The sequence below is a fragment of the Symphodus melops genome, assembly GCF_947650265.1.
Source record: "Symphodus melops genome assembly, chromosome: 11".
NCBI classification, from domain to species: domain Eukaryota; kingdom Metazoa; phylum Chordata; class Actinopteri; order Labriformes; family Labridae; genus Symphodus; species Symphodus melops.
The window spans coordinates 25,109,959-25,123,942 of NC_136701.1; the positions used below are offsets into that span (position 1 = coordinate 25,109,959).

A 13,984-nucleotide genomic window follows, 5' to 3' on the forward strand; every position below is an offset into this window, starting at 1 on the left:
TCTCTGCCTGAGCTTTCTGCAGCGCCTCGTAGTCCTTCATCTTCTTCTCCGACAGCTCCAGCCTCTCTCTCAACTCCTCGCCGCTTCTGTCCCGCTCCAGCTGATGCTTCTCCATCTCCGCCAGCCTCTGCTCCGCCTTCTGGAGCTTCTCCACGGCCTGCTCCAGCGCCTGTTTGCCGCCTTTGGCGTCCTGCTCGGTCCTCATCAGCGCCTGGTTTCCCTCTTTGGCGTCCTGCAGCCGAGCGCTGAGGTCTTCGCGCTCCTTGCTGAGGATAGCGGCTTCGATCTTGTGTTTGGCCTTGAGGTTCTCCACCTCCAGCTGGTGCTCCATCTTCAGGCTCTCCAGAGCGGTCCTCAGCTCCTGGGCGTCCTGCTCCGGACCTTCTGGAGCTGCACGCTCGCCGCTCAGCGTGGCCTTCAGCTCCTCCAGGGAGCGCTGGTGGTCGCTCACCAGAGTGTCGAATTTAGCCTGAACACGAGAGGAGGGAAGAGTCAGACGATGTCGACTTTAGAGGTCAACCAGTGATCCTGCGTCTGGGTTCTCCCCGAGCTCGCCTCCCCCTAACACACACACACACACACACACACACACACACACAGCAGAATACCTTCCAGGTGTCCATCATGTCCATGTTCTCTTTGGTGGCCTGTTGGACTTTCTGCTTCATCTCGCTGAGCTCCTGGTTCTTGTTCTCCACCGCCGCCTTCAGCGCCTCCACCTCCTCCCGGCTCGCTGCTGCCGCCGTCTCGTACTTCTCTTTGAGCTCGCCGCTCTCCTTGAGTTGCTCGCGGCCCTCCGACACCAGCTGGTGGAGGTTCTCCGGCTGGGCGTCTGACCCCGGGGCGGGGTCACCGCCGTTTGTCGAGTTTGTGTCGGTTCCTCGAAGCTTGGCGTGCAGGTTCTCGATCTCGGCCCGCCGCAGGCTGAGCTCCTCCTCCAGCTGCACGATGCGACTCTGCTCCTCCACCGTGGTTTGCTGACGAGCAAAACAAAACAGAACCCTTCAAATCTGCTGACAGTTTGTTCTAAACACGGCGGGAAAATGTGACATCATGAATCGGAGTAACAGGTGGAAACAGCACCTGTTTGCAACAGAAGGAACGTTAAGAGCAGAAATCAGGGAAATCAAAAGAAACTCCTGAAAGGTCCAAAGATGTAAGAAACACACGTGCATTCCAGTAAATATAATAAATCACAAGACATTTGCAAACAGTGACACATGGACCGGCCTGCTTCGCTCCGGAGACGTTCGATTAGTTTACACTTTAAACCAGAGGAACCGTTTTCTGCACGTTTTCTGTTTCTGTCGGAGAAAAGTCTGATGTGTTCAGAGGACGCAGGAAGAGTTAACACGCTAACTGTGATTTAAGTCACTTTGTAAAACTCCTCTCAGGGTGAAGCAGCAGACGGAGAAACGGTTTAGTTCTTGTGACGTCACGCTGCGTGCCGGTTTCTCGCCCGTGTGACGTCATCGTGCGACGCTGTCACTTTTGTTGACTCAAACTCGTGCTGGTGCTCTTTACACGCTCACACATACAGACACGGTTACTCTCACGCCATGTCGACGAGCGGAGACGCCTGATTGGATGATTTTGTAAAAAGGAAACGGTCCCTGCAGAGGAATGTCTTTGCATGTTGTCAGGGACGTCGTGTTGACTTGGCGTGCCGTGAGTCTGAGTCTGACTTTTAAAAAATAACCCCGCCTCACGCGGTCGAGGCTCAAGAAGCTTTGAGTTGATTTTAAGATTCTCAACACATAAAAAAAAAAGTAAATATTGGAAACTTAAAAAAAATATCTAATGTTTTAATTGTTGAGCATTTCAGACTATAATCTGGTTATTCCAAGAAAAACTAAACTACAGTCATCATTTTTTTAAAGTCATAAATAGATATTTAAAGAGAGCGTTCGCATCATTAGCATCTAAAGTTTTAAATAAAAGGAGCCAGAGAATCGATGTGTCACCGTCCAAATATTTGTGCAGAAAAGAGGAAGATGAGACGAGAGCGCGGCCATTTTCTGATCATCTAGAAGCAGCCAAATAGATGAAGTAAAGCTGACAGCAGACCTGCACACACACACACACACACACACACACACACACACACACACAGCTGGAAACAATCACACACTCGTAACCAATCAAACAAAAAGAGAGCGGCCCAGGTGTCATCTCCTGAGCAGCACACGCAGGAGTGGAAGAGCAAAGAGAGTCTATGCACGGTTAACGTCCTCGACAGCGTCTGAAGTTTTCGATTTGAAGTCAGGAGTTGAGATAGCTCGGCGGCGGATCAAAGGCAGAAAAAAAAGATCATTCCTTTGTTATCATCACCTTGGTTCTCTTACCCAACCTCAAGGATGCTGCAGCGAGAGAGCATCTTCCCTGTTGGCAGAAGCAGACCTTACTGTGTGTGAAATATAAATCCAGAGTTCTGTTTTTCTTTTTGATGCCGGACGACTAAAAATCGAGCGTTTGACTCACAGGTGTTATTAAAGAGGCCGTCTGTGTAAAGTGATGAAGATGGTGATGAGGACTCAAACCTCTGCAAGTCTATTTGTCTGATTTCTAGTTTTATTATAAAGCATGTCCACCTGAACGTCACTTTAGTACGCCTTATAAAAATTAACTTAAAGGTAACATATTACCCAGAATCCTCTGCTCCATGTTCCTCTAACATGTGTCTCTAGTCTGTCTTCAAACCCCCCAGTGATGAGAACAGTCGATCCTCTCCGTCTTCTGCCTGCTCCACTTTTCAGACAATGTGTGCTCAAACAGGCCGTTTGGAGATGTTCCCTTCATGACATCACAAAGGGCAGTAGCCCCTCCCCCAGGTGGGTGACACTCCCACAGCTAGGTGTTTGTTCTGCCCTCTGAGTCTGCCTTCTCACCGTAAACAATAGGACATGGAGCCAGAAAGCAGCGAGTACACCCGAGCCCTTCCAGAGAGGGGGCGTGGTCAGACACAGCTCATTTACATATTTAAAGCTACAGACACAGAAACAGCCTGTTCTGAGCAGGGCTGAAATAGAGGGGTTTATAGACATGATCACATACAGGATCAGAGTGGATTTACAACAACACACTTCACACACATGATGAAGAGGAGCTCTGACACTGATTGAACCTGAAGAGGAGGAGATCATGTGACCTGACATATATTTTAACTTCATACGGTTATTAGAATTCAAGCTTGCATCCCTCCTTCTTTTTGAGTCCAAACTTTAAATAAACATCAGATAAATATCAACATGTTTGGTTGAGGAGGAGAGAGGACAGATATTATATCTCACAGATTTTTCTGCAAACCTTTAAATCAGGATTCAGGTCACTGAATAAAACCATTTATTCATGCTTCTTTAAATCTCAGATTTTTGCCCCAAAATCCTCCTCCAGCTCAGAGCTTTGTAAAATGTGTGTAGTTGTTTTTTCGGAGGTCAGCGGGCAGCAGCGTCTGGGGAAGCTGTCAATCTGTTAGAAAGGGTTCAAGTCCAGATCATCGCCTCCCTCCTGAAGCGTCTCTGAGCTCCTCGACTCTGATCTGAATATATTTAAAATGTTTGTTTGTGCCCTGCAGGAAACACGCTCAAACCTTAACGTGGCGAATCTCTCCTGGCTCACTCGACGACGTTTGAAGACACACTGATTATAGTAAACAGAAGGAGACGAGTTGTCATGTGTTAATTATGCAGACAATTACCTCCAGGTCTCCTTTGGTGATGGATTCCTCCTCCACTCTGAACTGGAGATCCTCCACCTTCCTGTGAAACGGTCACACAGGATAATGAATGTGCACTTTCAAATAAAATGAGTGAGTGTGTGCGTGACTCACTCACTCTTCTACCTATTTTTTTCTAAACTGTGAACATGAGACTCTCTCATCTGGATGTTTGCCTTCGGAGGAAACATCCTTCTCGCTTAAAAAGGTTTAGAGCAACTTCATCGGATCTGTCTTGAAACATGAAGCTGGAGGGATTACTCGTCATTCTGCAATAAATATTGAGAATCTAAAACTCTCTCACTCTCTCTGTACTTGTAACAATGACAATAATTAAACGATTCTGATTCTGATTCAAGCAACAAACGATGAAACAGATTTCTGAATGAGCGTCATGTGTGAACATCATCAGAACACATTTTGTCACTTCAGCCTCCTCGTGTTTATAACGCAGCAGAATAGAATTTGTCAGGAGGTCAAATGTGAAAACGTTTAATGATACAGACTGAGAGTTACCTTTTCTCTTCCTCCAGCTGATTGGCCAGCTCCAGTTTGTCTTTCTGCGTGGCAGCCAGCATGGCTTTGACCTGCTGCAGGGTGCTTTCATTCTCCGTCACGTACTGTGGCGAGTCAGAGGAAGGCGGTTAATGACACTCACGGTGCTGCAGAGGACAGATTTGATAAGAAAGGACGGTTGGGTGTCACCTGCACGTGCTGCGCCTTGAGGATGTTCAGCTCCTTCTCCACGTCGCTGATGTGACTTGTTGCTTTGGCCATCTCGGCCCGCTCCATGTCCCTCTCAGCCAGCAGCTGCTCGATGTGCTGCTGCTTCTCCTTCAGCGCCTCCTGCAGAGCCGTGGTGCCCGAGATCTTACGGGCGTAACGCGACGACGTCTCCGTCAGCTGAAGAGGAAAAATGAGATCAAACACAAGTCAGAGCCTCGCACTCAAACCCGTCAGATCACCGCCTGAGAATCAAATATTTAACAGTCTTACTGTGGAAAATCAATTCCAAAGATCCCACGGACATTTCACTCCTCTCCCTCCAGTTTTTATAAAATGTTTAAAATGGTCACAGACTTTTAGATCTGACCAGAAGACGTCCAGACGCAGACATTCAGAAGCACGTTCGTTTCTTTTTACTGACATTTTCAGCATAAAACACAGAAAACTAAAATGTTTGAGAAGCTGAAAATGAGCAGCTGAGGTACCGTCAGTAAACACGTGTGGAAGATGATGCAGAGCATTTCTTTAAGGAGGCCTGAAGCCAAAGACCGTGCCGACGGTGCAATGTTTTCTTTTACCACTAGAGGGCGCTCTTTGACAGGATTTCTAACCTGAACTTTCAGACCTGTTCAACACTTCCTGTACTCCACGGTGGGCCGACAGACAACACGAAAACATTTTGAATCAAGACCTGAGATGGATCACCAATCAAACATTTAAAAAGGCTTTCCTGTAAAAGTGTTCATGCAAAGATTTCAAAACAGCTCATGTCTGCCGAACGACTCCAGGAAGGGAGTTTAAAGACCTGGATATGAACTTTAAAATAAAGCTGCATCCTGCACATGAGGTTCAAGGTTCAGGCGTCTACCTAGAAAGGCCAATGAGAGTCAGCGTTGAGTCTTTACAGACACTCAGGAGTTTAAAATATCACGGCATGGCTGAAGTGCTTCCTCTCGCGTTCTGGCTGCAGGTACGAAACAGAGCGGCTGAACAGAGCTCGCCTCACAGCTGAAAGGATCTGACTGCTCGCCCGTTTGACGGTTTGATTTCGAGCGTGTTGATTTTTAAAGACAGGTTCGTCAAAGCGTGAAACGAGAGAAGAAAGACAGGATCTATAAATCAAACTCATCGAGGTTTTATCGGCGTGAAAGCGAGACAGCGCTCCAAACTCGAACATGCTGCACCATAACATCACGCTTTGAGGAGAACGTCACAACACACAGGTACGCGTCGTGATTACGATGAGCGCGTGAGACGGAGACGACAGAAAAATGATGTGACAACCAGGAGCGGCTTCACAAGTCTGAGACGGAAGGTGTTAGACGCTGTCCGCACCGGTTTTCTTTTCTTCAGCGGGAACAGGAAGTGAGAGCTCAAATGTCACTTTTGATATCAGTCACCTGTGGAGGACTAGCTAGCGTTAGCTTGTGATGCTATACTTTCTGACTGTGAGTGAGGGAACAACACAGGAAATATCTGGCTCTCCAAGTAGCACCAGGAGTCATCTTATTGCTGATTAACGGCACGCCACGCACTGCGGCCTCGACTCCTTCACAAGAATCTAAAAAGTGATTCGCTCGAGTCGTATTTTCACCAGCGGGGTGTCGAAGCGTCTCTGGTTCTGCTAACGTCGCCTCGTGCACGTGTGTGTGTAGCTGCGCTGCTCGACGTGTCCGCCAACTCTTTTCATTCTAATGTTTTCCGTTTCTGGAGGAGGCGGCGTTCTTTCTCTCCTATGCAAAGAAGGAAAAACAAGCACGCACTTCCAGTTGAAGAGGGCGAGGCGTTAATCGATTTAAGGACACAGGAGTGTGAATTCAGCTGCTGAAGACTTTTTTTTTTTTTTTTAATCTTTTAAGAATAAATTGAAGAAAAAGTGCTGGAAGATCTTCGAGGCCTCCTGCAGTCTGAGCCCGTGAGCGTTTGGTGCAGCGTGCTCTGCTTGATGATTTAAGAGTCTCTTCTCTTACTGCTGTCTCAAACTGCAGCCAACAATTAAGGAGAGTAAAGGGAGTGTCCTCCATCCGAGATCTGGCCCAGGACCAGCAGCTAAAATCAATGTGAGAGACCCGAAAGAATCCTTTGTATACATGTTGCCAATAATTCCTCGGGATGTTTCTCTTAAAGGTACGGCGCTCTCTTCCAGCTGCAGCTTTTTCCTCTAAATGTACAATATTCCCTGTAGTTGTTCCAGCAGGAGCTGCAGCCCGTGATGACAGGCTGTCGCTCTAAATGAAACCCACAAACCCTCGGTCATGTTCTCACCAGTCCGGTTCGGCTCGGTCGTCCGCCCACGGAGGACGCCACGGAGCTGACGGAGCTGATGGACGAGCTGCTGGGGCTGTGGGCCAGAGAGGAGACGCCCATGGCCATCCGCTTGCTCTTCTTGGCCTTGGCCGGGCTGGTGGACGGGAAGCCGATACGGATCACTTTGTGGATCGGAGCAAACAGGCCGAACTTCTGAAGACACTGAAAATATCTGCATGGAGATGAAGGACGGAGAAGAGGAGAGGTTTAAAAAAACAAAAACATTTCACAAATCTGTACCTCAATAAAAGCTGTTTAAATAAAGTCCCTGTAAAAACAGTTTCATCAGGGGATAATAATCTCCTGCCAGAAGAGTTTTTAGTTTTCAATTTGGGTCATGATTTTTGATTTTTGAAAATAAAAGCCTCACGTTTTTTTTCTTTTTAAATGTGAAATAACGGAATTTCAAACATGCTAAAATTCAGGGATTAATAGCGACAACATTTGGTGAAAATTTCACAATAAAATCACATTTTTTTGGACCAAATTTCGGTAAAAAGAAATGAACTTGTTTGTGAATCTGCACGTCAAATTTAAAAGTCTGTGAACATTTTAAACATTTTATAAAGACAGGAGGGAGAGGAGTGTGAGCAGAGTAAAAAGGTGGGATCTTTGGGTGAGAAGAAGCGAGCCACTGATACGCTCAGTGTGGCGGGCTGAACAGCGGCGGGCTGAACAGCGGCGGGCTGAACAGCGGCGGGCTGAACAGCGACGGGCTGGACAGTCACTCGCTGTGGTTTCATGGACAAAGAACAAACAGAGTGAACAGATGGAGCCACAGTCCTCCACTCAGTTTCCTTTTAGGGGGAAAAACAGGAATTTGGGGAGCCTGAGGCATGCATAATGTGTGTGTGTGTGTGTGTGTGTGTGTGTGTGTGTGTGTGTGTGTGTGTGCTTGTACCTTGTACCAGCTACTGCTCCGTCGTTCTTCCCCAAAGGCTCGTCCAGCTCGACCCCGCACCACTCGCCCTTGGCAAAGTCTGTCTCCCCGATGTAGCGTATGACTCCCATCTTGGAGCCGCCCACCTGCAGCGACAGAGACGGAAAGGTTAAAGTCCCCGCCGCTTGCTCTTCCTCGTCACCCTTTAAACGGCATCATTAAACTGGATGTTAGCACAGTCTTAGCACAAACAACGGACACAAGTGGAAACATGTGGCCGAGCCTCCTCAGTCTGACCCCTTTAAGTCTGTTTGTCTGCCTGGATTTGGATCTTTGTGATTCTTGTCAGTAAAGACTTCCTGCTACTGATCTGAGTCAACATTTGGGTTTAAGAATGAGCAGGGAGACAGGGAGGCCTGTGATTGGTTCATCAGAGAGCAGGGAGACAGGGAGGCCTCTGATTGGTTCATCAGAGAGCAGGGAGACAGGGAGGCCTGTGATTGGTTCGTCAGAGAGCAGGGAGACAGGGAGGCCTCTGATTGGTTCGTCAGAGAGCAGGGAGACAGGGAGGCCTGTGATTGGTTCATCAGAGAGCAGGGAGACAGGGAGGCCTGTGATTGGTTCGTCAGAGAGCAGGGAGACAGGGAGGCCTCTGATTGGTTCATCAGAGAGCAGGGAGACAGGGAGGCCTGTGATTGGTTCGTCAGAGAGCAGGGAGACAGGGAGGCCTGTGATTGGTTCGTCAGAGAGCAGGGAGACAGGGAGGCCTGTGATTGGTTCATCAGAGAGCAGGGAGACAGGGAGGCCTGTGATTGGTTCATCAGAGAGCAGGGAGACAGGGAGGCCTCTGATTGGTTAATCAGAGAGCAGGGAGACAGGGAGGCCTGTGATTGGTTCGTCAGAGAGCAGGGAGACAGGGAGGCCTCTGATTGGTTCATCAGAGAGCAGGGAGACAGGGAGGCCTCTGATTGGTTAATCAGAGAGCAGGGAGATGTGATTGGTTCATCAGAGAGCAGGGAGACAGGGAGGCCTCTGATTGGTTCATCAGAGAGCAGGGAGACAGGGAGGCCTGTGATTGGTTCATCAGAGAGCAGGGAGACAGGGAGGCCTGTGATTGGTTCATCAGAGAGCAGGGAGACAGGGAGGCCTCTGATTGGTTCATCAGAGAGCAGGGAGACAGGGAGGCTGTGATTGGTTCATCAGATTGGTACCTCGTGGCAGACATTAGTTTTTACAGACTTACAAACTGATACAGATGATGGATTTACTTTGTTCCTTTTTCAGAGAACCTGAGTTATTAATGTCTGTCAGGACCTAAAGACAGTTTGAACCAGAATCTAAAAAACTGTATCTGGAGGAAATGACCCACCCTGCCTTTAAGTGTTCTCAGTGCACAGATTCCTAAACTCGCCTACGTCTGAGCTCGTGCTGATTGAACCGATTCCTCTGGGCTGTGTTTGGAATATTTTCCCCTTCACTTGTTGACTTTTCCCTTCTGAAACAGACACTCAGATATTTAGTCTACGGAAGCAGAAAAAGAGTTTATAAAAACACACTTCTGTTGCCCTGTAGAGGCGACGCTCTAATGGCTTCATTTCAGGCTTTTTTGGGTTGATTATTTTACTCCAATTCCTGTCAGAGCAGCAGAAGTCTGTGTTCAGCCTGTGGATAATATTCATCATCATATTCACAGGCTGGAAAAGCAAAACAACAAACCGAACAAAAAGGGATCTTAATTTGAAAAGCTTTTCTTTTTAGGTTCCTTCTTTCACTTTGTGCCTCGCAGGTTTTTTCCCCGTTGATATTTATAAAACCAAAATGAACAGAACTTGGTGTTTTCCAGTGAAATGCAGATCCATGATTACATGAATCATCTTCACGTTTGAGCACGAACGGTGCAGCCCAAGTTAAAATAGGAACGCGTCAGCGATGTGGGTGTCACTTCTCACATGGCGAGCACATGTGAGCAGGACGAGTTTCCTTTTTTAATCATCAAAGAGAAACAGCAAGCATGACAGGAAGTAAACACCAAAACAAGAACAACAAACTACAACCAGGCTCTCGAAAAGATCTCAAATCAATTCTGCTGTTATTGACACATTAAAGGAGCAGTATGTAACTCTGACCCCTAGTGTTTAAAATGGGTACTGCAGTCTCTATTCTAATCATTACAGAGGAGATTTTTATCAAAGGACTTTTATTTTGTAGGCATCGCAGCCTGATGATTGGACCAATTCCAAATATCTTTGTACCTGTGAGACTTCAGGTGAAAACGGCGAGAACAGGAGCCAAGCCGGTGCGTGTGCAGACTTTGACGCTGAGTCACTGAGACACGACACAGTCAGGCTGACGGCGACCGACTCAGATTAACGCCTTGTGACACCAGAGTATTTCCTGCCACGCTATCGGCCTCGGCCTCGGCGGGTTTTCAGACGGACTAGTCGGAGGAGTGGACCACACAGAGGTTCAGCTTGTGACTCACACAAGCTGAACCCAGCAGTCAGTAGTATTTCCTCTCCAAGTCACGCTTCTTAAACGTCAACAAATGTGAAGATATATTGGAACGTTAAAGGACCAATCAGAGAGCTGCTCTCTTCCTGTGTGATCATGAAGGAAACATGCTGTGTTGAAGCTTCTCTGACAACAATGCAGCAGCCAGTATGTCCTCCTTCTAACTTTAGATTCTGCTCCTGACTGATCTGGCACCCTGCACACGGCCGCTTCGGGCTGCAGTACCCATCTTAACCTCTAGGTGTCCGAGTTACACGTTCCTCCTTTAAGCAGCTTTGAACACATTAAAATGAACATCAGCCGTATCACATGCAGAACGACCAACAGAAAACACTTGTTTAACCTTTCCAATCTCTCCGTTAGCAGTCGGCCTCTGGTTAAGTGCCGAGCGGCGGAGAGAGGCGGGTCTGCTCAGACGTCAGACGGCGAGCGGAGACACTAATCATGTGTTTCGCCTCTGAGGTCGTCGCTCCGCCTGGAAACATTTCTGCAGCTCTTTTTTTTTTTGGAATATGAAGAGTAACATCCTTTTTGAAGCAGACCTCTGTGTGGCTGCTGTTTAGTCACCATCAGACAGTTTTGGAAAAGTATTAACTCGACACGGCTCTTAACAGTCGGGAACCATCAAGAGCTCATCGTTTAACCCCTCGAGTACATCATGCCGGCCTGCTTGAGTTGTGTCTTACTCCTGCGTCTTTACACATAACTTAATACCTAGCAGGAGGAAAAGAGACTTCTGTCCACGAAGCGTAATCTGAGTCCGCAATTTGTGCTAATTTCACCCAAATTTGAAGGCGGGTGTTGCGTTTCCGTCGGGGCGTAACACAAGTGCGTGGCTGCCCCCGCAGTGAGATAGATTTCACGGGAGATGCTCAGGAAATAGATGGATCCTCTGATCAATGTGTCAGCATCGTCTCTCCTCTCTTTAAGTGCTGAAAGTAATCCGGAGTGATTTACATTCACCCGTGTGCAGCTGCACAGGATCTGATGTTACGATCCCCTGTGCCCATCAGTTAATGGAAAGCAACGTGACCCCGGGGTCAATAACTCCACGCACGGAGCCTCGCCTACACCAATAAGGGCCAATAAGAAAACGAACATGAAGCCGATAAAAAAATGACCCGAGCAAAGAGGTTATGTTTTTTACTTATTATGTAATAACCCTTCCTATTTTTCGACGAGGTTGCAAAAGAGGATAAAAATACCACAGAAGAAGAAGCAAAGCAGAGTGAAGAGTTTTCCTCTGAGCAGCAGCCTCGTATCACATGACACCGCGTTGATCCCTCTTTACTCAGGCCTTCATAAAACAGTCGTTCATCTTCCTCGGGGACTTTTAAAACGATCAACTCGTCGCTTTAAGTCGCAAATACATTTTTAAATCATCAATCAACAGAGAGGTTCAAAAATTGGGACTCCAACATCTGCATGGACGGTGAGACGGTGGACGTTCACGAGAGGTGTTGAACACGAGGTTATTAGAGGAAGCTGTGTGAATGTGTGTGTGTGAGTCCTGACTGTCTCCAGTGAGGGAGAAGCTGGAGTCCTGCTGGCTGTGTTGTTGTCAGAGCTGTGTTTACATGATCACACTCTTTATGATCCAATACAAACTCAATGACTCACCAAAACTCGATCTCCAATCCGTAAGTCCTTGTCCCCTCCTTTCTTCACCGAGCCGCTGTCAGACATGTTGGACCCGGACTCGTTTCCCGTCTTTACCGCACTGTTAAGCAGCCCCTCTCTGAGCGGCACCACCACCCTCTGGGGGGCGCCGCCGCCGCCCTGATAAGACTGATTCAGAGCAGAGAGAGACTCGGTGGAGAGGCTGTCGCTCCCCTCCCCGACCGGCTGTCGGTTGAGTTTGGAGGGCCGCGTGAAGATGCCCTGGAGCGGCTGGCACTCGAAGTAGCGCACGCCGCCCACCGAGCCGTCGTTCTTGCCAACTAGGTCGTTCAGGATCACGCCGGCCCATTGTCCCGGGGCGAACTGGGTCTCCCCGAGGTAGGCGATAATTCCTGGTTTGACCCCGTTGACCCAGACCTGCTCGCCCACCGTGTAGTCCCCCAAAACATCGTCGCCCTCCTCGGTTAATTTGGTGGGCGTGGTGGGCTTGAGTGGACAGTCTGGAGGACAGAGAAGTGTCACACGTTATTCACGATGCTGCAGAGAAAAGTTCAGATAACAGATCAAACCTGCAGACAAAGCAAGAGAAGCGTGTGACAGTGTTTTTCTGACTTTTTTAGAAAAGGAGAAAAAAGCACGAGGGAGGAATAAATGATTCTGTAAGAGGGCAGCGCAGGTTTAATAATGGATCAACACAAGAGAAAAGAAAGAGGCGGCTTAATAAATAAATAAAAAGAGGGTCGATAAATTAAAGAGTGACGTGCTGCCCTCCCGCTCCGTCTCTCTGCATGTGTTTGGTTTGTTTGGCTTCCTGGATTGGCAGACAGTGGGCGGAGTCAGGAGCTCTCTCTCTCTCCTCTCTTCTCTCTCCACCAGCTGGTTTTGTTTGCACTTCACAGCCCTCCACTTCATGACTGATTTACATCAATCTGACGTGTTCTGCGTTCTTTCCCTTCTTTTGTCACTTAACTTTGAGACGGTTCATGACAGTGACGAGCGAGGACGGAAAGAAGAAAAAAAAAGATGTCAGAAATGACGCTATAAGTGAAACAAAGAGAGACAGAGAGAGAGAGAGAGAGAGAGGACGGTCGAGTCTTAAACACTGCATACATTGTGACGGCACCCTCGTTCACAGTCCGACAGTCATGCCAGCGAAGAGAAGAAGCTGCAGCGTGCAGCACAACAGCACGGTTTGTGCACGATTAGACGTTACTCTAATTCCTCCTGAAAAGTGGGTCAGAGAGAGTCAGTGTCTGTGATGTGCCGGTGATTAACCCCGCCATGCAGACGATGTGATATCGCCTGTTAGACGCAAACATGAGCTGGATTTTTTTTTTCATTCCACAGCAGCCTGTAAAGCGAGCATTAGCACGCGGTCTGCTGCACCGCCGTCTGCGTGTTTATCTGTGTGTGTGCAGGAAGAGTCGGTGCCGGCGCTGTCTGTCTCTACGACACCCTGAGAGACGGCCCGGGGACGTTTTGTGAGCACCCGGTGGTTGCTGCTTTATGCCTCAGCTGCTTCCATATGTTGTGATGTTAAGAGACGCATTTAGAAGAAATGCTAATGAGTCAAACTTCAAAGGGTTCACGATGAAGTTTGGGGACGACGTGCTCCTCGGGGGGAACGTTTCTCAGACTGATTATCTTCAACGTGAGGCGAACTTTGCTGCAGAGATTAAGCTCAGACTTTGCACGAGGTATCTGTCAGTCGTGAGTCAGATCGACACGTTTATTAAGAAACTGATCCTGCATGGAAGCGAGGCGATACGTCCCTGCAGACGAGTTGTTTCTCGCACGCCATTTCGCTCACTGAAGGAAAAGGCGGGACGGGAGAGATCACAAGTGACCTGCTGAGGTCTCAGGACCATGAACCCAGCGGGCGGGACTTCAGGCAATCAGGACCTTTCTGGATCAGAGGACGCCTGCATGTCCCACCAGGAAACTGATCTTCCATGCTCGCACTCGTTTGTTTTGTGTGTCCGTTATTAAAGAGGAAAACTGAGCTGGAAAAACAAACACACCAGTCATCGCTCTGCTGCTGTGGTCGAAGAAAATCAGGACGCATTAATGTCACAAAATGGCCGATCATGATCAGTTTCAGGCTGACTTGTAATCCCAGAGGTAAGAACGAGTCGAGCTATCAGGGCGCAGACGGCCTCGCTGTAGTCCCTAAAGAGGGGCGACTCCAGGCTCCTGCATGTCGCTCCCACTCTCTCTCTGTCCCC

At 48.3% G+C, this 13,984-nt stretch overlaps 1 protein-coding gene across 2 annotated transcripts in view; it reads right to left on the reverse strand.

Moving 5' to 3' along the window:
- clip2 (CAP-GLY domain containing linker protein 2) overlaps positions 1–13,984 on the reverse strand; it is a 31,001-nt gene that overhangs the window by 8,251 nt on the left and 8,766 nt on the right. Inside the window, exons 3-11 of one of the 2 annotated variants that reach the window (XM_079355812.1) lie at positions 11,760–12,259; positions 7,650–7,774; positions 6,707–6,920; positions 4,421–4,618; positions 4,232–4,335; positions 3,698–3,758; positions 2,332–2,382; positions 609–977; positions 1–469 (exon numbers count right to left, since the gene is read on the reverse strand). The exon at positions 1–469 is cut by the window's left edge and continues 98 nt beyond it. In XM_079355812.1, coding sequence (XP_079211938.1) covers positions 1–469; positions 609–977; positions 2,332–2,382; positions 3,698–3,758; positions 4,232–4,335; positions 4,421–4,618; positions 6,707–6,920; positions 7,650–7,774; positions 11,760–12,259 — 2,091 coding nt within the window. The remainder of the gene's footprint in view (positions 470–608; positions 978–2,331; positions 2,383–3,697; positions 3,759–4,231; positions 4,336–4,420; positions 4,619–6,706; positions 6,921–7,649; positions 7,775–11,759; positions 12,260–13,984) is intronic. The other variant, XM_079355813.1, reaches the window with a different exon arrangement.